This window comes from Mercenaria mercenaria, chromosome 18, assembly GCF_021730395.1.
Source record: "Mercenaria mercenaria strain notata chromosome 18, MADL_Memer_1, whole genome shotgun sequence".
NCBI classification, from domain to species: domain Eukaryota; kingdom Metazoa; phylum Mollusca; class Bivalvia; order Venerida; family Veneridae; genus Mercenaria; species Mercenaria mercenaria.
The window spans coordinates 7334831-7361478 of record NC_069378.1 but is presented as its reverse complement, the minus strand read 5'-3'; the positions used below and the strand labels follow the sequence as shown (position 1 = coordinate 7361478).

Sequence of the window (26648 nt, the reverse complement as noted above, 5' to 3'; positions counted from 1 at the left end):
ACAAATTTAACGACTAACACACTGTACCGCGTAAGACTATCACTAACACATACTTGTCGTGCGCTTTCTCTTTACCGTTTTTTCGTCGGAATTTTTCTCCTCAACGTTTTTCAACTTTTTAAACCGCTTTTCATGTTGTATTTTAAAACATCTAATGTTCTTTGAAGTCCACTCATTTTATCTTATGTGTATTTGATGTGATTTGACATTTCTGATAACTGCTTTTCATGTTGTGTATACGTCTACTTTTCTCTATGAATCTGACCTAATACTCCGATCTTTTATATAATATAGTAACACAACTGATTCAAGTAATAACAGGTGTCCTCATGTCCTACATAACAACAACTTTTCCTTTTTTCTTTTACGTTGGTCAATAAAACTACTTCCAGCCGATCTAGACATTAATATATTAACTCCTGTTTATTAATATTTGTTTAATTCTCATCACTTTCCTACTTTAGTTATCTTCGCCCCCTGTTGTTACATTGTAACGTATGTTACTTCTCGTTAAATGGAATCGCCGCTTCATGCTTGCGATTATCTGTGGTGGTGGGTCAATATCAAGCTTGAGGGCATGGCTAGAGGAGATTAGAATAGCCTATCATAACTGTGTCAAGCTTATAGCAATGGAAATTTAAAATGTACATTGATCATTTAGAACGTAGACATTTTATCAGCAAGTTAATTTACCTTAGAATTGTTCACTTTCTTCATTTTCTGTGGCTCTAACGTTGAGAGTATAACAAGAGAAAGAGTGATATATATAATATAAATTATCAGTAATACCTTTTTTCGAATTATTAAACTGTCAGAGATGAATATTGTTCACATTAGCGGTATAAAAATGTTATAATCTTGTATACGTTGATTTCATTATGATCGATGTCTCATGTTGCCATTCTTATGGCAAATGGATGTGACGTGTTTGTATATAAAATATGTGAAAAGTTTCTCATTTTCAGTAAGGTTTTTATTTATCTCGCTAAACAAGTATTCTAAGTTTAAAATTTCAAATTTCAGTTTTCCCATCTATTGTGCGTATTGTAAATTTGTTATTCTGTCATGAATTTGTTATGACATTGTGTTGTAAATTGTCCTCGCTACCACATATATCTGCTGCTTGACGGGTTTATAGCCAATGTTCATTTGAAACACTGAAGTGATTACTCAGATCATTTCATGACGAAAACTTCTTTATGGTGGAATAAATCTCTGAAGAAATGCTAGCAAAATATACTTTTCTGTCGTAAAGTAATTATTGTGTGAATATTTTGGAATACTACCTGTTATGTGATTGCGTGTGTATGTGTGAACTGCGAGAGTGTTTTTTGTGGTGTTTTTTTTTTTCAAATTCTTCACTTGCATTTTCTCTTTGTGTATAATTCTTTTCTCCAGTGAGAGAGCTTAACATTAATGACTTATATTAATTATTTTTATGTTGTATCATTACATATATTAGAGACTATTTCATATCTCAATGAAGTAACTTAGCTGTTTAAATGTATAGTATATCAATAACATAGATATTATATAAATTAGTTAATGAGGTTATTACAGCGTATGTGTATAAAAACTGAGTAAGTATGACACGCTTGATTTAATTAATTTCCTTTTCGTTTACTTAGCGTGTTTATTGTAATTTAAATTAGTTAATATAATTCATGTAACTATTTAACATAGATACTCACTCTAAATAGTTTGATACCCGCATTACGATCTTTTATCGACAGAAGAAAAAGAACTATTACTTTAAAAAGTACACCATGAAAATGTCTCTTTTTAAAATATCTGTACATTTCACAAAATTGAAAATGAAACACAATTGAACATCAATACAAAGGACAAACATAAACGTGAAATATCTAAATATAGACATGTCAGTCAATATATATATATAATGATTTAAATGGTGCCACTATTCGACAGGCTGCGGTTTATCAAAGACTGACCTAATCTTTATCCTCGACGCCAGCACAAGCGTAACGGAGGTAAATTTCCAGAAGATGAGAGATTTCTTGAAAGACTTCTTGAAAAATGCGGACATCAATTCCGGCTCCGTCAGAGTGGGAATCAATATCTACAGTACAGATGTGCGGATCATGTTTCATTTGAACGAGTAAGTATCGTATATCTGTTACTAGTCCGGCGACTATATTTGATACGCTTTAGGATTTTGCCACTGGTATAGAGAAGTTATCAAAATGTGACAATGAAAAAAGATATTGTAAATAAAAGAAATTTAAGGCAGTTATTGAAATGCTTACATAAAGGAATTAGGAGCTGAAAACTGCATACGCTTTTTATTATTTCAAAAGATGGCATTTTTAGGAAAATAGGAAAAATGTGTAAAGAACTTATCCCGAACTGCTAGAGATTTCCAGCGAACAATGATCGGCTGAGTCTTGACCTGTGTCTACGTCCCGCTGCTTATATTTAGAGTATCCTACTGCAGACCAAAAACAACGCTTCAGACTTTCAGTATCGATAAAGAATAGATATAGCTCGAATGATAGTGCATTTTTGATAAGATATCAACGCAATAGTATGCAAAATTATATAAAAAAAAACAGCCGATTTTCAACAAAATTATTAGTAAAATTCATACAGCGCGATCGTAAATAGCTATTTTGTTTTATAAGTAAATATATTAAACCGCTGCGACCATTAAATTCAAACTTTCGGCCTGATAAATGAAAAAAAAAAGAATAGAAAAATATTGAAAAATGAAATAATGGCATCAATTTAAAAACATGGAGTTAAACGCTCTAGTCAACATACTATAGTATTTAAATGTTATTGAAATAAAGTAGTAGAGTATAGATGTAGTCCATGGACAGTGGCAGTTTTCCCCTTGCGTGTTTTGTGTTAAGTCAGGAAGGTAACCGCGGGTCTCCTCTTAGATGATGTTGCTTAACAATATTAACTAAATATTCAATAATTTATTTAACTTTTGGCAATTGAGACAAAAATCATAGGAAAATAACAGTAAAAACATTGCAAAAACAAATAAAAACACATCTGCCAGTACCCAGACATGTTCTAAAATAACATCTGGGCCTTGAATTAAGACCCCCTTTTATAATAATACATAGATCTGTCATATTTTGGAACATATCCAGGCATCAACCTGTATTTGAGATCAGGTCTCCAAATTCGAATTTCGCTGGGCCTACAATTGATTAGTTTGGCCGGAAAAAAAATTAAAAGACGAAAAACAGTCTACATGAGCGCATGTAAGACAAGGGAAGTAATACAGTCTGAGGGCATAATTGTCTTTAGGAATAAGGTCAGTAATTCAGTCGAAAGTGAGCATCCGTGGTGTAGTCGAAAGAATTCCATAGTAAACAGATCCTAATTTTTCCATTTTCTAGCGCGAATTCGTGTAGAACGAGTGCTTAAACTGCACGTTTTCACTGCTAGAATACATTCTGCATGAAATGAGATTGTGTTCATGTTTATACACCCCTCAAGGCAAGTTAGGCAAGTTTTGCAGATCGAAACCGAAAGTAGGGGTTTAATTGTGCGGGCAAGAGCAAATATGTGCCATTTTGAGGGCGGCAGACCACAACTGACTGGCATTTCACTAGGAACTATTCAAACCCATATTTTCTTTTCATTTTTGTCGTTAATTTATGATAGAACTTTCATGAAAAATAGGTGTAGGAAAAAGCACAGGTGCCCGTCCAGTCTTGGTGCCCATATGGGTGCCGCCCCATCAAAAAAAAAAAAATTAAAAACACTGTTTTAAGCCTAAAACGAAAAAAAAAAATTTGAAATTTTTTTCCCCTATATATACTCATATGGAAAAGGTGCATGTGTTGCCGCAACGCTATGGAGGTTTACTAGGACACGCTGTGGAACAACCAAAATGTCCAGTTCAGTACCAATGCAAGCTACCCTGCTGCAATTTACATATCATGCATTTATAACATAGTAAACAATCCTATTCTACCTAGTAAACAGCCTTAAATAACTTACATTTAAATTCTAAGACGCAAACAACGGAAAAGGTTTTCTACTTTCGTTTTGAAACAAAATGGCCTATCGTCACTGTTATTTTGCAAGTGTCTAGACAATTTGGCTTGTTTGAATTTAAATGTGAGTTATTTAAGACTGTTTACTAGGTAGAATAGGATTGTTTACTATTTTATAAATGCATGATGTGTAAATTGCAGCAGGGTAGCTTGCACTGGTACTGAACTGGACATTTTGGTTGTTCCACAGCGTGTCCTAGTAAACCTCCATAGCGTTACGGCAACACATGCACCTTTTCCATATGAGTATATATAGGGGAAAAAAAAATTTCAAAAAAAATTTTTTTTTTCGTTTTTGGCTTAAAACAGTGTTTTTAATTATTTTTTATTTTTTTTTTTTTTTTTGTTTGAGGGGGCGGCACCCATATGGGCACCAAGACTGGACGGGCACCTGTGGGAAAAAGTGATGTTCTATAAAGATACGCAAAGACGACCTGATGTTGTCATTTTTCGTATGAGACAAAATTACTGACCTTCAACCTGTAAGAACAGTCTATAAATCATACTGAGAAATTTTCCTCACTTATCAGGGGAAGGAAGTGTGCAAATACTACGATTAAGTCAATTTCGCTATAAGCGTTTTCTCCCCTTGTGAGCAAAAGCAATAGCGTTTTGATATCTCTTATCTCGAACAGCGACCAAGTAACCAGCCATCATCTCTTACAGGCTTGATTGTCTATACAATCAATGAATATAAATAAATAGCATTTTTTATTCAGAATGTGAATGTTGTGACTGACGTTTTTTTTTAAACAAAAAAAAAAATAGCAATTTTCTGTTCTTTGCACGGGACAATGGATACTTTTTGGCACCTAAAACACAAGTGTTTCATTAGAAATTTATTCGTTATACATTGTATTGATTTCTGATCTGAAATTTTAATTCAACGAAAGTATCTAAACTGTACCAGAGGAAAACATTTCAATACGATATAGTGTTATATTTTATGTTTTGTGATATAATTTATTATGAGAAATCAGATTAACTTGAATAATTGATGTATTCTTCAGACTGAATGTATAACAAGGATAGATCTATCAAGATTACCAAATTTATTCAATAATTTCATTGCACATCTTTCAATAATATCAAGTATTGCTATTCAAACAAATCAAAGCATACATGTATATGATGTATGCATGAATGGCTATTCTCTGTTGTAAATGTATGCAGATATGATAAAACATAGAGTTCTTATGAAACTTGATAATATTAAATCAGGTACATTATATACAATATCAACACACCTGTTTATAATTATATCATCTCCAACACCATGCCCCCCTTTTTTTTTATCTCTGCTTCATCTTAACACATCCTTATCAATATGCATCAATGTAGCTTTGCGTAATAACTGTATCAGCTTATATCGTGTTTTCTAATTTTTGGGACGATTCCTAGCGAATTCAGTTTGTTTTTAGTTCTTCCGTGTTCATTTCACTGGCGGGTTTTCATTTTCTTTTTCAAATTTCTTATGTGCACTCTGAATGTAAAACTGAATTCTTCGTTTTTTGCTTGATGATCTACTTCGCTATATATAGAATTTTATCATGTCTTTAATATTTATTTGTGTACTTTAATGAGACTTTAATAAACAATAAAACCTATATACGTAATTATATTTGCAGTTTAACATAATATTTGCAGTTTAACATATTTGAGAATTATTTTCTTTCCTTGTTACTTGTTATTTTTAGTAAAAGGGTAAAACATGAAAAAAAAACAACCTAAAATGTTGGCCCAAATGAACACAGGTGGTAATTATAAGGTGTCGATTCCTCCTTGATTATGAAAACACATGTGCATCTGGTCACTGTTAATTAATAATCTAATTAAGAGATAAATATCTTTTTGGCGTTAAACGGCACGCACTAGAAAACTGTTATCAAATTAATTCTTTAAACGGCATTTAAGTTAAGTACTACATAATAATATGATTAAAGCAATTTAGATTTCGGAAAATTTAAGAACATTTCAGGCAATTTCGAAATAACGATTTTGCTGCTGATTTCACAGAGCATCAAAATTATAGCCAATATCTTGTAAATTTTCTTAATGTCATTTTAATTCTAATTCACTGATACAATCCGCTACTTTGACGTAAATCACGCGTTTAAATTCAAAAGCTTATATTAAAACATCGGCACGTGTTACTATGTTATACCTTTCATTCATACTTGCTGTGATTAGGATGGCAACATAGTGTCACTTTAAAATTTTATTAACACATTAAAATTTAAATTTTGCGTACACTGATTTAAGGCACATGACCATAAAATTTATAATGCTAATATCTCAGTGTATCTTGTCAATACAATACGCTGTCCCGTGCCACGAAGATATACGTGTATACAAGAAACAGGATGCTACTTAACCAAAATGACACTTTTAAAAAATTTAAATTCAAATTCAACTACTTTACTGAAACACCCAATCGTTATGTCAAAATAAGTCATAATAAATATTTTGTTTATTATTTTGGTTATTACTACAATGCAACAACAGAACTGCTTACACTTTTATTTTCGAATTTTACAAACATATCTCAGTATTTTCAAAGGAAAATGCCACGAAAAAAAACTTTTAAAAGAACATTTGTCAGACGGAACACACCCAAAAATCATGCTAAACTGTGTTATATAATTATACAAGTATTCCTATTCCGATACAGCTCTATCGTATCGTAAAACTTGGCACGCTTTTGTCAATATACAGAAAGCGTTGAAACTCTGTTTTTAAAGGAATTTTGAAGCAAGAAAGAAATAACTTATTTTATAATAAAATATATATCTAGAATGTGCATGACGAGGACTTTCCAAATATATCCGGGATGGTATTTTAACTTTAACTTTTCCTTCAAAAATACTTAGTAAAAACAGGGTTATCGTGTAATTCTGCCAAATATGTATAGAGAGTATAATGAATTTGAGAGACGTTTTTCAAACGAATTTTGAAGCAACCAAATATTTACTTATTTTGAAGGAAAATATACCATCGTAAAGGTATTGAATTGTTTTTTAAGGAAATATCCGGGATGGTATAATAGAATAAATAGAAATGTGTAATTTTTGACATTTTCTCTGGTAAATGTATCATTTCCCTATATAAATCAATGTAAGTTTAGGAATAGGATTTATCAGTTGCGCTGTCTGATGGCTTATCAGAATATGTGCCGTAGATGTACTGATAAGATCGCCAAAGAGGAGAATTGTTCAACATGTTCGTGATTCTTTTTTTCTTTATTGTCAAACTATGGGCCTTTCATTAGAAGATATATGATATAATTTGTTGAAATGTTTCGGTTACAAGAAATCTTTTACATTCATTGTTTGAAAATGCGAAAAATATTTGCCGTCGTAGATTTTCGTTCTTATTCTTTAGGATGCTAGCGCGTGGGTTTCAGAACGAGGCTTAGCGTGGCTTTTGTTAACAAAGAAAAAAGTTTAAGAGGGTAACGGTTTAAGAGTAACTTTCATCATATAAAGGATGCGACGTCTTTCAGCCTTTCAACGGCATGCAATGCACCGCAATATCGGTTATAGCTTTACTAGCCTTTTTTCCAATCCAAAGTTCAAAATATTAGCCGACAGCTCTCCGACGACCTGATGCTCTGCATCAAAATTTTACTTGTTGATATTGGTTTTCTTTGGGACCCTCCGCGGCCTATCGGTTAGGGTCGCTGACTGTGAGTCACTTTTACCTTACCGCTGTGGGATCTAAACTCCCTTTGGGTATAGAATTATTTTATACGACGAAGCTGTACAACTGGCTTACGGAAGGTCGGTTGTTCTACCTATAGGTGCCCTCTCGATCCGACAATAATGCGGGGCACCTGGGGTTTCTTCTGCCATCAAAAGCTGGCAAGTATCAATATGACTTATAATTATGTCGGTGTGACATTAAACCCAACAGAAAAAAATATTGAATTCCATGTTTTCTTCAGATAAACAATCTCAAATATATCTACATAAAAAGTGTCCTGCCAAGTAAAATCATTAAATGACATCAGTATATAAAGAATAAAAGACAGTCATTGCAATTAAAGTTCAACTTTGATGTTTCCACGAAATACCTGAAAAAAATAAGTTTATTATTCACATTTAAAGATACACGAAGGAGAAGGATGTCATGGCTGCGATTGACAACATACCGTATATTTACGGCTCAACAAACACTGCAGATGCCCTGAAAGTAATGAGAGACGAAATGTTTGTGACATCCAGGGGTGATCGGCCTGGTGTACCTAACGTGTGTGTACTGCTCACGGACGGTATTTCCAACATTAATTCGAGGAGAACAATACCTGAAGCTGAAGACACAAGAAACGATGTAAATTTAGATCAATTATTTTTAACATCACAGGAACATCAGAAATTCTTTCACTTGAAGCGCCTGTTATATTATATCGATTAGTACTGCGAACTTACGTTTCACATTGATTTAACATTTTCCTTCTTACTTTAAGTTTTTTTCTAGTTACATATAAGACATCCATATTCATTTCCTTCCTTTTATACCGATAGGGTTTCCACATCTAATTTCTTTCTTTTACCTTAAGATCTCTACATTTAAATGCTTCCTTGTTACTGTTAGGGCGTACACATTTCATTTTTTTTTCTTATAACCTATGGAACAACCACAATGAATTGCCTCCTTTTTTTTACAAATAAAACATACACAATTAATTTCTTCTTTTTTTACATATAAGATATCCACATTTAATTTCTTCCTTTTTACATAAAGATCGCCCACGTTTAATTTCTTCCTTTTTACATTTAAGACACCCACATTTAATTTCTTCCTTTTAACATATAGAACATCCACATTTAATTCCTTCCTTTTTATGATTAGAATATTCACATCTATGTAATTGGTATTGGTTTGTCGGATACCAGAGAGGTAGAAGGGATAGCGTCGCCTCCAGTGAACCAAAATCTTTTTGCCGTCAATGACTTTGATGAATTGGTAGGACTTAAGCAACGAATGTTTAGTGGTGCTCAATGTGAAGGTAAGAATTCAGCAATCTTATTTGATTTATAGGTAAACAACTTAAAGGTAATAGTAATGGGGTAAATCCCTCTATTTTGTAAATGCAGCAGTTCTTACTCTAAGTTTTACCGGCAGTTTCCTTAATACACTTAAGTATAATTCAGAAAAGTCCATAGCTTTACTTTTTACAACATTTTCATACAAATATTATTGAGCCGTGCCATGGGAAAACCAACATAGTGGGTTTGCGACCAGACCAGCCTGCGCATCCGCGCAGTCTGGTCAGGATCCATGCTGTTCGCTAACAGTTTCTCCAATTTCAATAGATTTAAAAGCGAACAGCATGGATCCTGGCCAGACTGCGCGGATGCGCAGGCTGGTCTGGATCCATGCTGGTCGCAAACCCACTATGTTGGTTTTCTCATGGCACGGCTCGTATTATTATTTGTAAATGGTGATAACCATCGAACCCGCTCCTTGAAAACATGAGGGCATATTTACGTGAATAATCGGATTTCATGCTTTAACATTATTATAAGACAGTAAGCGTTACCCGATTACGTGTTTTATTATAATATCTTATTTTTCTATTTTTCAAAAATCACAGAGGAAGAAGGTATGTATTGTTTTCTACAGTAGCTGAAGCATAAATTGTTCAGATCACATGGTGAATAAATAGCGTATATATAAAAATAATCTGGCTACCGACTAGATAATCTTTTTTTTATATATCGTTATTAATATATTTAAACTATCTTAGTACTGCAGACAATCTGAACAGACAATGTGCGTTGCTATCTGCTTGTACTTCAAGTCACATTGAAGTTTACTAAAGATATCTAATCTTAGTCTGAATGCCCAGAGCTTTATCCTAACTTTTGTAAAACGAACATTCAATTTTCAGGTAGGGACTTCTGTATACCACTGCATACTCGCCACTTGTTCATTATGTTTAATAGAGCCCTTCATATGACACATGCCTTCGCAAGCATATTTAGCTGTCCGTAGATAGATATTTATAGTAATGAGGTTCAGAAGCATTATTTTGTAACCACTGCACAATTCATTATTTGGACATTACCTTATAACAAACATGTGTAACCTATACGACGTATATTAGAGCTAAATTAGCCCCGCTTTAAGTTTCAAGTAAACTATTTTGAAATCTTCCATCAAGGTGAATTTGTTTTAGATTTAAACGCCTCATAGGCATTTTTGTATTATAAAAAGTATTCCTAACTATTCAAAACATGTAGAAAAAGCTTCAAGAGATGTAGTTTTGTTTGGAACAAAACAATTTTTTTTTAAACATGTACTTTAACTTTTTTAACTTTTCACGTTGTATGTTTTGGAAAATGTCGAGTTTCTTTTTCAAAATCATATCTAAACTTTGATCTACTAAAATGACAAAAATTTCCTATGTTTCAACAGAAAGATAAGTCAATCAGTTTTCATTGTTGGGAGTACCTAGAATATTATGTTAGATAAACAAAGTAAAAGACAAAGTGTGTTTGTAAAAGACGTTTGACATTTTCTACAAAATAGAACGTGGACAGTCGAAGTAGGCTAAATGTTATATACGAGAAGATATATGTTTAAAAAAAAGGTGACCTTTGTATAAAGTGTTTCATTCTTATTCTGAACAATTCATAATGTAGTAACAGTCTTTGAGATGTAAATTAAAAAAAGATTTAAAGATTTACTTGAACGATCGTCTCGAAACACTTTATATAAAGTTTCTTTTTATTATGCACATTATCGTCACTAGGTTGCGTCAATATAAAATTACATATTTATAAATCCTGTAAAGATCCTTGTATTTCAATATTGACAAAGTCATATATTCGTAATAATTGATACGTTAACGTCACCAACATTTCATATTTTTTTCTTGTAACATAAAAGACATACACATTTATTTTACCCTTTTTTACCGATAGGACATCCGCATCTAATTTCTTTCTTGTTACCTGTAAAGCATCCTTATTTAAATTTTTTGTTGATAGCTTAAGGTATCCGATCCACAAATGAATAACATTTCAATGTGTTGTGTCGGCCGAACAAGCATATATAATTTAGTAAATAAGATGCACGAACCACTACAGTCGTTTTTTTTTTACTGCAAAATGATGAATCTCCCACTGTAATAACTTGATTTCTGACGAAGTTTAATTGAAAACTATAAAGTAAAAAATATAAATTCTGTATTTTGTCATGTAATTTATATTTTATTTTACAGTAGACAATACACTTTCAAATAAAACAAAAATTATATGAGCTTACCAGACTTCAATATTTTATATATTTTGATAGCACTGTTATATAGAACTTTCTTATTTGTGGACTGGATATCTTAAGGATTTATCGATAGGACATCCAAATTTAATATTGATGAACGAAGTTATTTAATCATTATGATTGATACTTCTCCATAACTGATCAGACTATCCAGTCATGAGAGTAACTGTGAGGTCCATAATGTGCCATCGGGGAAGCCTTTACTACTAGGGACAGTGCCGTTTATAACACATTTCATATTATCGCCAGTGCCTTCATGAAATGCTGTTGGAAACACAAGGCAAAACACGCCTCGATGTCTACTACATCAAATACAATTTCCCTCTTCGAAAAGCATGACTGACATTTTGCTTTATTTATCAGTCTGAAATGTTATGTGTATTTTTTTATTTCCTAGTTTTGTGTCGGTTTTACTTTTTAGTTATATATTTTAATTAATTAATTATATTTTTATTGCTGATAGATATTTGCTTTTTCTGTCTTTCTGGATTTCTTCAATTCTTATTTGCATGCTTGGATTTTCAGCACCACCTTGCGGATTTACGGATGCTGATGTAGTGTTTTTATTGGACACATCAACAAGCGTTACGAACAAAAACTTTCAAAAAATATTAGAATTAACGAAAAAATTTGTTAGGGAAGCTGATATTGACAGCGGTAGCGTTAGAATTGGCGTTGCTATTTTTAGTACATCAGTTAGCGTACAATTTCATTTAGACACTTTCACTATTAAAGCTGATATTCTTAGAGCAATTGGCAACATTGTATATGAGTACGGCTCTTCAAACATATATGATGCTCTTAAAACAATGCGAACAAAAATGTTTCGTAGACGAATGGGGGATAGAAGTGGTGTACAAAATTACGCAATTCTGATAACCGATGGTGTAAGCAATTTAAACCAAAGGAAGGTTTTACGGGAAGCCAGACGGGCTTGGGCTAATAATATTCACGTGTATACGATTGGAATTGGTATACCTGATACCACCGAGATCAAGAATATTGCGACACCACCAGCTTCTGAAAACAGCTTTGCTGTTCGTAACTTTGATTTACTCGATGATATCCCTAAACAAATGTTCAAAGGAACATGTAAAAGAGGTAAAAAAAAAAAATAACGGACTGGTTCGGCGTTATTTATTTATATGTCAAAAATTGGCATTTACTTAATGTTTTTCTTTCGGAAAATAGTGCGAGAAATTGACATACAAGGTGTATTCTAGCATGTTCATGGGGATAAATCACATTCATTTTAGCTAGAATGAAAAGTGTTTTTAGACATCAGCTCAATTTATCTTCAAGAAATAATTAGGCGTTGTATATGAAAATGTAAACTTTCTGGTGAAGATATGACTAATAAAAAACCTGACTGTAATATCAATTAAAGGGTTAAGCACATCATGCACAGTGAGATTCAAATTTCTTTATCTACCTTCTTGTATCAATTTAGAAAATAGTCGAACCAACGACAGAAACTTGGCAAGGAAAAAATAATCTAAGTATTTTATTGCTATCATTATTTTTAGATAATTGAATTGTATTCAAATCAGTGAATTGTTACATGACTCAGATTCAAAAATATCTTTAAATTCATAAAGTAAATGCCGGTTTTTTAACTATTAATGGTAACAAATAGAATTGGTATGGTTTTCTGAAGAGCTACTCACTATAAACTCGTAACGCACTTCCACAGAGAATTTTTGTAAACAGAACACAAATTTACTAACGTATTGGTAATTGGCATCACTATACCTTTAACAGTGTTTGTACTTAAGTATCTACGTATCAGCTGTAATGTCTAATTTAGGCAGTTCTGCACGTTCGGATCAATGTTTGTTCTGCAATTTAGAATTCGTTCAAACCCTGATTTTTCATACTTCGAATGTCTTAAGAAAATATGGCATTAAAAGATAGGGTCGTGTGCTTGAGGTTTTGCTACACTAATTTGAAAAATTTTGACCTCGTACAAGTTTTGATAATAGGAGTATATGGGAAATTTACTCTAGGCCTACTTTGGAATTACTTCACGTGTCAACATTTTTATTTATCAATTTTATATTTAGAAAGAATGTCATTACCCGATTTTTAACAAATGTACACACGGGATGAAATATATATGTTGAATGGTTTTCTTTCCGTACGCCGTTCCAGGCCTAATTCTATGTTATAAGGGTGAATGATGTTCTTTTATGACTTCATGTTTATCAAACGTGCAGAACTACCTTACTGATTTAGTCAGTAAAAGGGTCTCTTTTCATTTTCTTTAAAAATATCTTAAGATAAAATTACTACTGTATTCTGCATCATTATACAGAACTCGAATGATTGTGGTGGGCTGAAGTAGGAAACATTTTTATCTTTGTAAAATAGTTTATTAGTCACAAAAATCTTCAAAAAGAAATAATGTCCATTGTAAATTCCAGCTATTCTTGAGACTCCATTTATTGCCGAATATATAATTGAGCCGCGCCATGAGAAAACCAACATAGTGGGTTTGCGACCAGCATGGATCCAGACCATCCGCGCAGTCTGGTCAGGATCCATGCTGTTCGCTTTCAAAGCCTATTGGAATTGGAGAGACTGTTAGCGAACAGCATGGATCCTGACCAGACTGCGCGGATGCGCAGGCTGGTCTGGATCCATGCTGGTCGCAAAGCCACTATATTGATGTTCTCATGGCGCGGCTCATATAAAGTATTCAACAAGCATAAACAACAACATGTAATTTATGAAGATAACTTTTCGAAACGTTCGATTGCCAGAAAATACACCGTGATTTTGTTGTAGGGGAAATATATTTAAATTTAGAATGAATAGGTTGATTTCTGCTTCAAGTATCGGTCTTTTATTAGGGAAATGGGGTTTATAACCTTTGTTAACTTCAGTGTTTGGTAGAGGAAATGTTTTCATCCTTAGATGAAGACTGCATGTAGCATGCTTTAACTTTACTTGTATATGTCATTATTGAGTGTGATATCTACAGCAGAATAAGAAATAATATTCTACATTTTTTTCAAAATTAATATTTTCGTTGTAAGTTTTAAATCCCTAGATAAATTATATTATTGCAACTATAGTTTTTATCGTATTCAAACTTTTATATTGCTTCAAGCTTCCAGTTCACTAGATTAGTTTACACGCTTTATCCGTATACATTCACAAGTTTTTAGAGGGGCAACTATTATAGTTCCAAGGTGACAATTTGACAATTCCATGCAAAAGAAAAGAAGAAAAGAAACAAGTGGTGTAAAAGAACAAAGTAGAACAAGTAGGATGGTGCAGATAAGCTATCAAAATAAGGAAAGCAATGTTGGTTTCAGCTATAGCATTTAATTCGCCTTATCTTAAACATTTTCTATGCGCTCTAAGTTGTCAAATTATCATGTTATACTTGTGCCTTATGCACTTTTCTATAGATTCGCCCATAAATATATTTCTGGCCCAAAAGTGAAACCCTTGTATTTTACTTTATTCTGATAATTGATTTAGATGAACCACCTGTCGCTAATGCGGGTCGAGACGTTCTCATTCAGCTTCCTGATGACGTCGTGATGCTCTCTGGCGAAAGGAGTACTGACGATAAAGGAATTGAGCGATACGTTTGGACTCAAATTAGCGGACCACCGGTCACTGTGGCACCGTCCGATAATCCTTATTTAGAGCTCACTGATCTGAAGGAAGGCACCTATGAGATTGAGTTGAAGGTAATTGATGCCGCGGGACATGAAGACACAGATACTGTCACTATAGACGTCCTCCCTGGTAAGTTTATACTGCTTAAAGCATAAGCTTCTAAATATAGTAACACAAAAATTGCATAAGCTTTTAAATATAGTAACAAAAATGTTGCACTCAATAAATGTATATAAGCAGCATGAGTTTGATATTTGGCACACTTCCGGCGATATCAGGCACACTAACGGGTGCGCCAAACATAACCGTTTTATACTTCAAATGGCAGGATGACAATCTTCAACAAACTAATTTTACAAAAGGAAACGTGGTGAATTGATACAATTTTGCCAGCTTTCTCTTATGGCCTGGTTAGTAAATGAGAAAATTTATAACAAGGGGCAATGACCATAACAGCAGTATATTTGTGCCTATTGGAAACATAATCGCTGACAAGTTTATATACACTATCCTGTAACTTTGGAACACACAACTGTACAGACACTGATGAAGGGTGTCGTTCTGTTGGAGAGGGGTGCATTTGTTGTGTAGCTATTTCTTTTTGATCTTTTCGTCGCTGTTAGATTATTAAACTGGCTGTCAGTTTTAGTGAAATTTTACTTTCACAGTTTCTAAGGCGAAATGATAAATGATAGACAAAAATAATCGTTATTTAGATGTTATTTCAAATTGCTGTCAACTGACATGTAGATTAATTGTATTGAGAACAGTCATTTTTAACCCTTATATAAGGGTAGTAAAATTTTACTAATGTTTTTTTACTGCTTTAACATGTATAGTCAGATCTTTTCATATAAAAATCGATATTACTCTTTAGAAATCGATTTGCCACCCCGCGCTGACGCCGGGATCGACCAAACAATTCAACTACCAAAGGACAGAGTTGTACTCGACGGCAGTGGCAGTAGCGACGACAAAGGTATCGTACAATACGAATGGGAGCTTTCTTCACCAAGGGACAGGTCTGTCATCCTCAGGGGTGATGACTCTCGTCAACTGACGGCAGATAACCTGAAAGAAGGATCATATGTGTTTACCTTAACAGTAAAGGACAAGAAAGGACAAAGTGATTCCGACAGCGCAAGAATAACAGTACTTCCACGTAAGGAACATATTATTAATACATTTTCCCGTATCTAAATAACTATGTTGTCAAGATATATGATGGTCAGATGATATGGTTTTTCAGGCGATTGTTTGATTTTTTTTTTGTTTTTTGTAAATGTCTGTTGTATTTTTTTTCTATTTTATTTTCAGTCATAGGCAGTTTTGACTTTGACTCAAAAGTTGTAAACAAGAAAAAACAGTCCATTTCCAATGTAAAATAATCTTATAATCTGCTCAATGTCTGATGACGCCTTTGTTTTATAGCTCGGGACGAACCTCCAATCGCCAACGCTGGGCGTGACTACGAAATTCAGCTTCCAAAAGATTCTGTGACTCTTGATGGAAGCAGAAGTACAGACGATATCGGCGTTACGTCATACCGGTGGTCGATCATTTCCGGTAACTCTCGCGGTGTTAGAATGTCCGGTGACAGAACAGATACATTGAACCTGGACAACCTGAAGGAAGGAGAGTATGTAGTGAGACTTGTTGTCAGTGACAAATCTCGTCAAACGTCTTCTGATGAAGCTCGCATCGTTGTCAAACCAGGTTAGATCATTTGCTATAAACTTTTAACGGTGTAACACTTTGAGAAAGATATTAGTAGAGACATGCATCGACTTTATTGAAATGGATGAAACTTGTTACTGAGTATTACAACAGGTATTTCAAACGAAGTAGTGACTTTAGGTGATTAAATATACTTTGTTGCATGCCATAGGGGTATAGATTATAGTAAATGCCATAGGTATATATAGATTATAGTAAATGGCGTAGGTGTATAGATTATAGTAAATGCCATAGGTATATAGAATATAGTAAATGCCATAGGTGTATAGATTAAAGTAAATGACATATGTGTATAGATTAAAGTAAATGACATAGGTGTATAGATTAAAGTAAAAGGAAATATTAAAATAGCTGGAGAAACATTGTAGCATACTGAGTAATTATTTCCTGTTTTAAATCAGGGTCAGGGACACTCGAATTAGACCCTGTTTAAATGGAAAGACTTGTTCCATACAGTCGCAGTAGAAATACAATTAATTTTAAATCAATGAAATATAGAAAATTTGGGAATGGCTTATACGTAAGACAAAATAAGCAGTTTGTCGAATGAACAAATAGAATTCGACAAGAAATATAAAATTGATTACATTATTTGAGGAAGTTAATAATGCGGAAATGATTGTTTTCAGCTCCTAGAAGAACTGACGGATATGACGTTATATTCATCCTTGACTCATCTGTTAGCCCAAGTCAGTTCAGATGGATGAATGATTATGCTAGAAACGTCATACGGGAAATGAGCATCGACGATGGCGAATTCAGGTAGAACAGTCAGATTTAGTTCATTATCAGGGAGATACTGGTGTTTATTGGTGAAATACAGTCATACATTTCTTGTACCAATTTCTCATTTAATAAACACCCAATTTCTCATTGAATAAAGTCATATCAAAGTTTACAGATATCCCTAACTAACTCGCCAGATAAACAGGGCAAAGAGCTCATAAGATAAAATATATGCGGTATGTTGGACAAGAAGTTATAATTGTTATAATGTCTAACGACAGTTGTATGTGAGACTTGCACAGGCAATGGATTTTTTTTTCACAACATAACAATATATAACTGAAAATATGAAGTAAAACAGTTCACGAATTTAATTTGATAATCAAACTTTACAATGTATTTTTGTTCCGAGGGGCAAATGCTGCCAAGAACACTCATTTTACACATATTTAACATTTCTAAAATGGACTGGTCCATCATTCAATTTGGGCAGTTCCATTTATTATTCGAAGGGGTGTTCACTGAAAATTTACTGACTGAATAGCGAACAGTGCAGACCAAGATCAGCCTGCAGGCTGATCATAGTCTGCACTGGTCGTAAAGGCAGAATCACTTCCCGCCAGCCGACTAAAGGGGCTAAATATAATTTTTGCAGAGTTGGATACCTTATCTACAGTAACGGAGCATACCGACAGTTTGATCTGGACTCGAATGATAACAAGGCAGATGTCCTGGCAGCAGTTAATAGGGTATTTATACATTCACTGTATGCTGATAAGATTACAGAATGTGTGCTTACTGACTTTACGTATTAATAGAAAGCAAATGCTAAGACAGTATACGCTGATACATTTAAAGAGCCAACAGACGTATTTGCTGAGATAAAAAGGTGATTTTTAACAAAACTTTCAATACGTTAATTAAATGATTACTCGATTAAAATTTCTGTTATAGAAATGCTATTGAGTGTCTCCCACATAACTAAGAGGCCTGTACAGGAAAGACTGCTTAGCGTGTATCGGTAATTGGACGTTAAAGAACCAGACTGTCTATTCGCAAAGAGCTAGGCTAAGTTAGCTGGACAGGCCTGTATCTAAAAAGGATTTCTCTCTATCTGTTCTGGGGGCTATATCTCACACTGTCCATCTGGTCAGATGGCTCTGTGTCTGTACTAGTAGAGGATGAATTTTGCGCCCTGTGTGGCTGTGTTTGCTATATTTAAAGCACCTTTGAACGTGTTAATCATGAAAAGGGTGCTATATAAATCGGGTATAATAATAATAATAATAATAATTCGTATAAAGGTATACAAAAACGAATGGTTAGCAAGCTCCCTTTTTATATTTAGGTCGGCTATAGACCCGGAAGTAAAAACACTGCAGCCGCTTTCAAATTTGCACGGTACCGGATGTTTACCCCAGAAAATGGCGACCGTGACTTTGCTAAGAATTACATCGTGCATCTTACGGGCGGTGCCCCAAGTAATGACCCCTACGATTCAGCAACAGAAGCCTGTGGACTCCAGGTTTGTTTTATAAAATGTTAACATTATATGTTATACTTCTGATTGAACATTGAAACAGAACACCGAGTTATCTAAAAATCAATTGTAAAGACTACAGTACAGTGCTGGAACTTGTAAATTGAAATTAATGATATAGAAATGTACTTTCTTTTGACTAATGTGAAGAACATGCGCAGTAAATGTACTTTTGACTATGTGAAGAGCGTGCGCAGTAAATGTACTTTTGACTATGTGAAGAACATGCGCAGTAAATGTACTTTTGACTATGTCAAGAGCGTGCGCAGTAAATGTACTTTTGACTATGTGAAGAACATGCGCAGTAAATGTACTTTTGACTATGTCAAGAGTGTGCGCAGTAAATGTACTTTTGACTATGTGAAGAGCGTGCGCAGTAAATGTACTTTTGACTATGTGAAGAGCGTGCGCAGTAAATGTACTTTTGACTATGTGAAGAGCGTGCGCACTAAATGTACTTTTGACTATGTGAAGAGCGTGCGCAGTAAATGTACTTTTGACTATGACAAGAGCGTGCGCAATAAATGTACTTTTGACTATGTGAAGAGCATGCGCAGTAAATGTACTTTTTACTATGTGAAGAACATGCGCAGAAAATATGCCTTTGACTATGTTTATGAACTATTTTAGAACGAGAGAGTAGGAATGTTTGCAGTGGGCTTTGGGGAAGTACCAGACTTTTCCGAACTCGACGCTCACTCTTCCTTGCCCACAGATGATTACGAAATGCTAATCAGAGCAGAGAGCGAAATGGGAGAAATGCCAGGACTTATGTTATACCAGCTCAAAAATGGTTTGTGTCAATTAAATGAATTTTACTCATTTCAAGTCGCTGTTAAAACGTTGACTTTTTGTTAACATTCCTTATAAAATGTGTCAATTTGGTCTGTTTCAATTTCTAGGGCCCCACCTTTTGGCAAAAGGCCTATACTAGGGGCTAGGTTCATACATTATATAATGATAAAAGACAGTTTGAGGAAGTACATTGTCCGCCCCGTACTACTTCTAAATTGACCCATTTTTATTGTGTAACTTCAGTGATATATTTTGTTCTGCTTGTCTGAATTATAACTGAAAAATTGTTCTATGGATGAAGTTTACATTTCACAAATTGAGAAGAAATGTAATCTACAGGAACCATGGCGATTTTATTTTGCAGAATTATTCCTTTATGTTATTTGGGTGACTTTGCTCTTGATGACGAAAACGTTTCTTGTATGGGTCATAACTTTTACACCATGTCGTCAACTTCCATAGTCTATTAGGCAACAATTATCCATTGAAAATATTTTGTATTGGTGTGGTCCTGTTCAGTACAGATGTTTTTATACAAAATCAGCTTTGGTAAATTTTTCGGAAGTCCGAAATTAGTCTTTAATCTCTTAATCATAATAACGGTTGTATTTACAGGATCTCCAAGACCTTCTCCTTGCCCAACTCTGCCACCAACAACCACTGGCGAACCTGGAGGTAAGATTAGCCCTTACCCTGTACAGTTTATCAACCCATACTATTCTGGAAAATGTCTTCAAAAATATATATATCCCTAAACTGGGAAAAAATCGTTTCACATATCTATTTTCCTCAAGAATTCAAAAAACTTGAGTCACCAAAATTTTAGAGCTTAACTTTTATATTTGTATTTCTTCTAACACATGACTTATTGTTATGCCCAGGAAATTGCTAGATATTCGATATACTTGGGCATTCCCTTTTTCTGCAATTTTGATAATAAAACTATAACCAAAGCCTTAACACATAAGGCCAAAACGTATTGTTAATTACATGTATTCTGTAGGTTTAATGAATCAACTTACAATACAAGACATACTATGAGCAACTAATTCTGATATAACTATTCCAGTTTGTTCATCAAGTGGCGATATTATTTTTGTACTGGACTCCAGTGGTTCTGTTGGACAAGACAATTTCTACAGAGTTTTGAACTTCACCTACTCCACGATTGATGGCCTTGACATTGATAACGGGCGGTTCAGAGTCGGTGTCACAACTTTCAGCGATACTTCCAGACTCGACTTCAACCTCAATGAGTTCTCAAAGAAATATGATATGGAGAATGCTTTAAAACAGGTAATTTAAATAATACATGCAGTGACCAGTTGTCTTAATTAATACATATATAAAGATTGTTTAACTTTCCTATCGTTAATAGTAATCCCCGCATATTTTGTTCATTTGCTTACTTGATTTGATTATGATATTTCAAAGCAGTAGTAGTGGAGTGTCAAACAATTCACAAACAATACACTATGCTTATATGGAGTTTCAATTTTTGAAATTGGGATACAGACTTCGGTGTTTTGATATTAAAAGCCAACTCGAAAAAATGAAACAACATTAAACTACAATTTTCTACCAAATTAACATTACCACTCTGAAACATAAAACATCACATACACGAATTAGAAATACATTATACTGAGTATAAAATAGACCACTCAGAATATTAATAATTCTGCTACAGTACATCATTTCCTTTATGTTGCACATGGGAAATATAATTTTTATTCATATTAAAGATTTACGTTTTCCTCGATTGTAGTTTAATTAATTTACAGAGCTTTAAATATATATCACTTGAAAGTCAACAATATATGTATTTTGGCAAACATTTCATCAATGTCGTTTTACATGTATTCTGCATGAATTGTTGTGTTATTTATATTCAATTATAATCATTGAAATAAACATAGATATATCTGTTAGATAATTCTTTTAAGTTAATATTCAGTTTCATCCCTACTTTTCAGTTATAATAGAGTTCTACCAAATTTAGTGTACTATTAGACTTAAGGAACTCTGGCACTTTTTGTTAACTTCGCCTTAAATTTCCCACAAAAAAACGTTAACACGTTGGAAGTGCAATAGATTTGCTAGCCTGAATATTTTCACTCTGAAATAGTTTCTAAAATATTAATAACTATGTTGTGAATCACTTTTTTGGGGGTTATAATTTGCACAAAAAAGTAAAACTAGTATCTGTATTATTAAGCTATATGTTTTAATAAAGAATTCAGTTTTCAACAATCTAGCCTGTTTGGTATATACTGACACACTTGTTCTTCCTGAAATTAAACAAATTTTATAACAAAAACTGGCAGAGTTCCTTGTTCATTTTCTTCCTAATTTTAAGAAATTCTGTTCAGTTGTAACACAATTGTATCATCTGCTCGGTGTTTAAATTGAAATTCTCCCTGCAGCAGAGTTTAATATAGAACAAATGGTAAAGTTAGAAAATGTATCTCTTGTTTTTGACGTTTTTCGGTGTCGGCATATGGTCGACAGCCTTCTCTCCTTTCAAATGAAATAATACAATTTGAGCCGCGCCATGTGAAAACCAACATAGTGGCTTTGCGACCAGCATGGATCCAGACCAGCCTGCGCATCCGCGCAGTCTGGTCAGGATCCATGCTGTTCGCTTTCAAAGCCTATTGCAATTAGAGAAACCGTTAGCGAACAGCATGGATCCTGACCAGACTGCGCGAAAGCAGCTGGTCTGGATCCATGCTGGTCGCAAAGTCACTATGTAGGTTTTCTCATGGCGCGGCTCATTTAAGTGTTCCAGTTCATAATCTTCGTTCAGAAATTGAAGTTTTCATTCATTAGTAATCAGCTGTATTCATATGTAGTATTTTAAGTCATCCGAGCCTTTGATACAATGATATAGATATTTCATTATATTTGATGCAAGTTTTGTTGAATTTTCTGATATGTTTTAATTACTATTTCTTATTTTGTGTTGCAGCGGGTAGGTTTGAGTTGTAACTGAGCATATATGTCTGGTGCTGTACACGTCTGCAAGACCCCTTTCACTAACTTCGTCAAACCAAACTTTTTCTGGACTAGGCTTCTGAAATAAAAATTATGTAATCCTTGAATTTCTTAATTTAAAGCGATACCTGGCAATTCAAACCAAAAACTTTTTTAATCAGTTGTCTTAAAAACAGTTATTTCTCGAAATTAAACCTACCACGACATTAAAGCTACATTTTTTTCTCGAAATTAAGCTACATCTATGTTCATCCTTGAGAAAGTTAGAGAAAGTGGGACTTATTGGTCTTGGTCAAATCTGTGAAAACTACATTGTATCAAATATAGCCTCTCTGTTACCTCAACTGTTATCACATTATTTGGAACTGTATACACTTATTTATATCTTAACCGAAGATGGAGTGCTACCAATTAAGTGTTAATATATACATGTATGCTTTTGATTTAATCGGAAAATTATTAAAAATATCATGTAATTGTAATGCTGTTCTTCATATAAATGTAGCTTTCACAGGTATTATATGTACAAGAGGTTTCTGTCTATTGTAAATGGATTTTCTCTAAGTATTTCTTGCATGTTCTTTTATCATACTTACTTCTGTGCATGCGTATAGCCAGTTACTCTTTCTATGACAATGTTCCATGGTTCTGCTGCATTCTTGCTGGAGGGGGGGGGGTGCATATTTACGGCTGTTATCGGGCTTTTGTTTTTACTGGCTTGAAATTTAGGTTATATGAACTATGTGATATTTTACATATTTCAGCTGTCATGCTTTAAGTTAAAGAAACACTTCAGAAAAAAATAATATTTCTTTTATCACATCGGTGTAACGTTCTAGGACTTACAGTTATAGACTGCAATGCAAATGGATGACTCGACATTTGATCTAAAATTCAGTTTATTAGGAAAAGGCTTTAAGAAACCAAATCCAATTTGAAAAGGTGACGATTAACCGATTCTCAACATATGGTCGCTGTTTGCCCATCCTTATATTATTCTGAACAGATTTTTGTATAAATTATTATTTTTCTTTAGTATTACGATAAAATTCAATCAGCACTAAGCAGAAGATGCAGTAAATTAAGTTCAGTTAACCTAAAAGTTCTAGATGTATGTACCGTGGTGGCAGAAACTTGCGCTATGATCAGTGGGTCGGGTTAGCAAGAAGTACCTTGCAAGGCCAAACAGTACTATGTCCATCAGTCCAGTTCTTACATACATACACGTATGAGATGTGGTGAAGCTTATGTTACTGCATTTGTATTCAAGATTTGATTACCTACCATCTGTATTCATACATGAGCTTATATGTTCACATTCTTGGGTTCACAAACATGTATTTAATGCTGCTGCACCGTGCATGTTTTCTATATCAAACAAACTTCACTATATTGTTACTACTAGAGACCTGGCTCCTTGGTTCTCTAGTTTCATTTGCAAGTGTCACCTGCGAATAAAGATCGCCTGTGACCAGAAACCGTGCGGCTTTTTGGTCCTCTACTCTCATTTGCGAGTATATTAACCTGCAAATAAAAATCACCTGTGACCAGAGACGGCATTGTTCTTTGGTCCTGTAGTTTCACTTTCAAGCGTACATTAACCTGCGATTAAAGATCACCTGCAAAAAAAACATTCACGTTTGTGCTCACCCAAGCATGGCCATTGTATACAGGTTTGACTGTACATAGTGGTATTTGGCAATCTGTTTTACAGTTTCGTCCAAAAATGATTTAAAATTTTGATTTTCGTCATTGTCTTAAAATGGGTGTCGTCAAATGTTGATATCAATAATGTCGATTAAATATGAGCTTTCGTTTTCATCGGTGAAGTTTTGACGACACCGAAAGAAAATCAGTGTAACAAATTGCGGAAACTGTCATTTCCGTTACAGTTAACGTTACATTTAAAAGAATATGACATATTTACTAATAATTTTAACTTCTTATAACAAATAGTTCCATCATCTATAATCTATCATGTAAAAATGTGATATTTGTGTTATTGATTTAGGTTGTGTATATGTATGGAAATACTCACACTGCGCATGCGCTGAGGAGAGTCAGATTGGAAATGTTCACAACAGCCGCCGGAGATCGACAAGGTGACGAGATTTAGATGTGTTTTACATTTTTCCTCTGTCAAGTAGATCTAGGTTCTAAAGTACTCTTCACTGGTTAATGATTACCCTGCTTACAATTTTTGTAGGAGTCACCCCGTACATGGACTCAATGTTGTTATATTTTCTGGTTCTTTGTGACCATGGAGAACATTTTATTTTGCTGTAAAGTAATAAAATTTGCTTCAACCGATGCTGCGGAGGTTGGGGACGGCGTGAGAGGTGTTACACACATTTCGTCACGTCTCGTTAACAGACTCGGTAAAACATAGTCCATTATAACTTTGCTTCCTTGCGTTTTACGCTTCCAAAAGATCTCACAGATCTTATTTACAAAAAAAATCAGAAGTTAATATATTACAACTGTTTCATTAATCTTACGTCAGATAGACGACAATATTGGAAAAACGCATTCGCAGGAAAATGTATTCTTATAAAGTGATTGCTGTCTCTATATATTACAGATGTTCCAAATGTGGTGGTTATCATCACGGACGGGCAGTCGAATGTGAATCATGAACTGACCATTCCCGAAGCTAGGGCACTTAAATCAGCTGGTGTTACAATTATAACTGTGGCTGTTGGGTTTACATCAGAAACAAGTGAACTTATTGGTTTGACGTCACCACCCGTCAGTGAGAACCTTATCTATGTACAGAACTACGAATCACTTGACAAACTGAAACAGCAGCTGATCAACCCACTTTGTACAGGTAAATATATATGTTTATGAGATACTGTTCAATATTGCAAAGTACAATCGTAAAAAGTCTACGCATTACATACTGTTTTCTACTCTCCATCAGAAGAAACGTCAACATTTTTCAATATTGACGTCTGATTTTCAAGTTGAGCGCATGACGTCATTTTAATGTGTGTTCTTGTGCCATTTTTAATTTACTTCAGTATTGTCACTTTTATTTAGGCTGTTGAACTATGTCATGACATTACATAATCTTGATAGATGTAGATTAATATGCAATAAAATGATTGGCAGCTTTGCTCCGAGAAATATGCACTCATTTTTTAGCGGAATAATACGGTAGATCTACTCCTAAAGTCGTGCAGTAATTCCGCTGCAGAACTCGTGAATATTTCTCAATACATAGCAAATACCTACTTGCGTAAAATGTACTAAAGTGGGAATTGTTTTGCAGAATTTGGATCGCATTTCACTTCAGGGGATAAATGGGATAAATAAGAAGTAAAAACTATTGATTTTCTGACGTTGACAAATCATGAATGAATGGTTCATGACGCGCTCGAGACAAAACTTTTCAGCGTTCACTCATTCTGATGTCATAGCAATGCTCAAGAATGATTTTATTGTTGCGTTATCTACGTCACAAAAAAAAGACATTAGTATTTATCAATTTAGTTTAAATTACTTGTAACCAGATAGAAGTAAGAAAGAATCTGTCAATCTTGGCCGTTTAGTTCAAAATCAGCGTCTTATCTCATTGTACAAATTCTTATATTCTTGCCTATCTGTTACAGATTCAAACATGTGTAGGAGGAAACCTTGTCAGAATGGAGGGTCGTGCATGGATGGTATCCGAAGCTTTGTGTGCTTGTGTCAGGACGACTTCTTTGGAGACACTTGCAACAAACGTGAGTACTGAAAAAGATGATGAAATGTTGATTTTTCTGTATTGCTCACAGACTTGTCGGATATTATCATCAGTAATGCTACGATTGGAAACTTTATGATGAAATGAGTTTCATACTCCTTACAAGCGAGTTAAACAAATAAAAATTTGTTTTTATCTTCATAATGGT

General features: G+C 34.0%; 1 protein-coding gene across 1 annotated transcript in view; it reads left to right on the top strand.

Moving 5' to 3' along the window:
- Positions 1–26648, top strand: part of LOC123538769 (uncharacterized) — a 198685-nt gene that overhangs the window by 159424 nt on the left and 12613 nt on the right. Inside the window, exons 55-70 of the mRNA XM_053530668.1 lie at positions 1930–2119; positions 8144–8366; positions 8889–9045; positions 11769–12425; positions 14814–15086; positions 15835–16119; positions 16389–16673; positions 17324–17456; positions 18076–18169; positions 18769–18945; positions 19591–19753; positions 20371–20430; positions 20825–21051; positions 24764–24854; positions 25334–25582; positions 26367–26480. Of these exons, the coding sequence (XP_053386643.1) occupies positions 1930–2119; positions 8144–8366; positions 8889–9045; positions 11769–12425; positions 14814–15086; positions 15835–16119; positions 16389–16673; positions 17324–17456; positions 18076–18169; positions 18769–18945; positions 19591–19753; positions 20371–20430; positions 20825–21051; positions 24764–24854; positions 25334–25582; positions 26367–26480 (3378 nt within the window). The remainder of the gene's footprint in view (positions 1–1929; positions 2120–8143; positions 8367–8888; positions 9046–11768; positions 12426–14813; positions 15087–15834; positions 16120–16388; positions 16674–17323; positions 17457–18075; positions 18170–18768; positions 18946–19590; positions 19754–20370; positions 20431–20824; positions 21052–24763; positions 24855–25333; positions 25583–26366; positions 26481–26648) is intronic.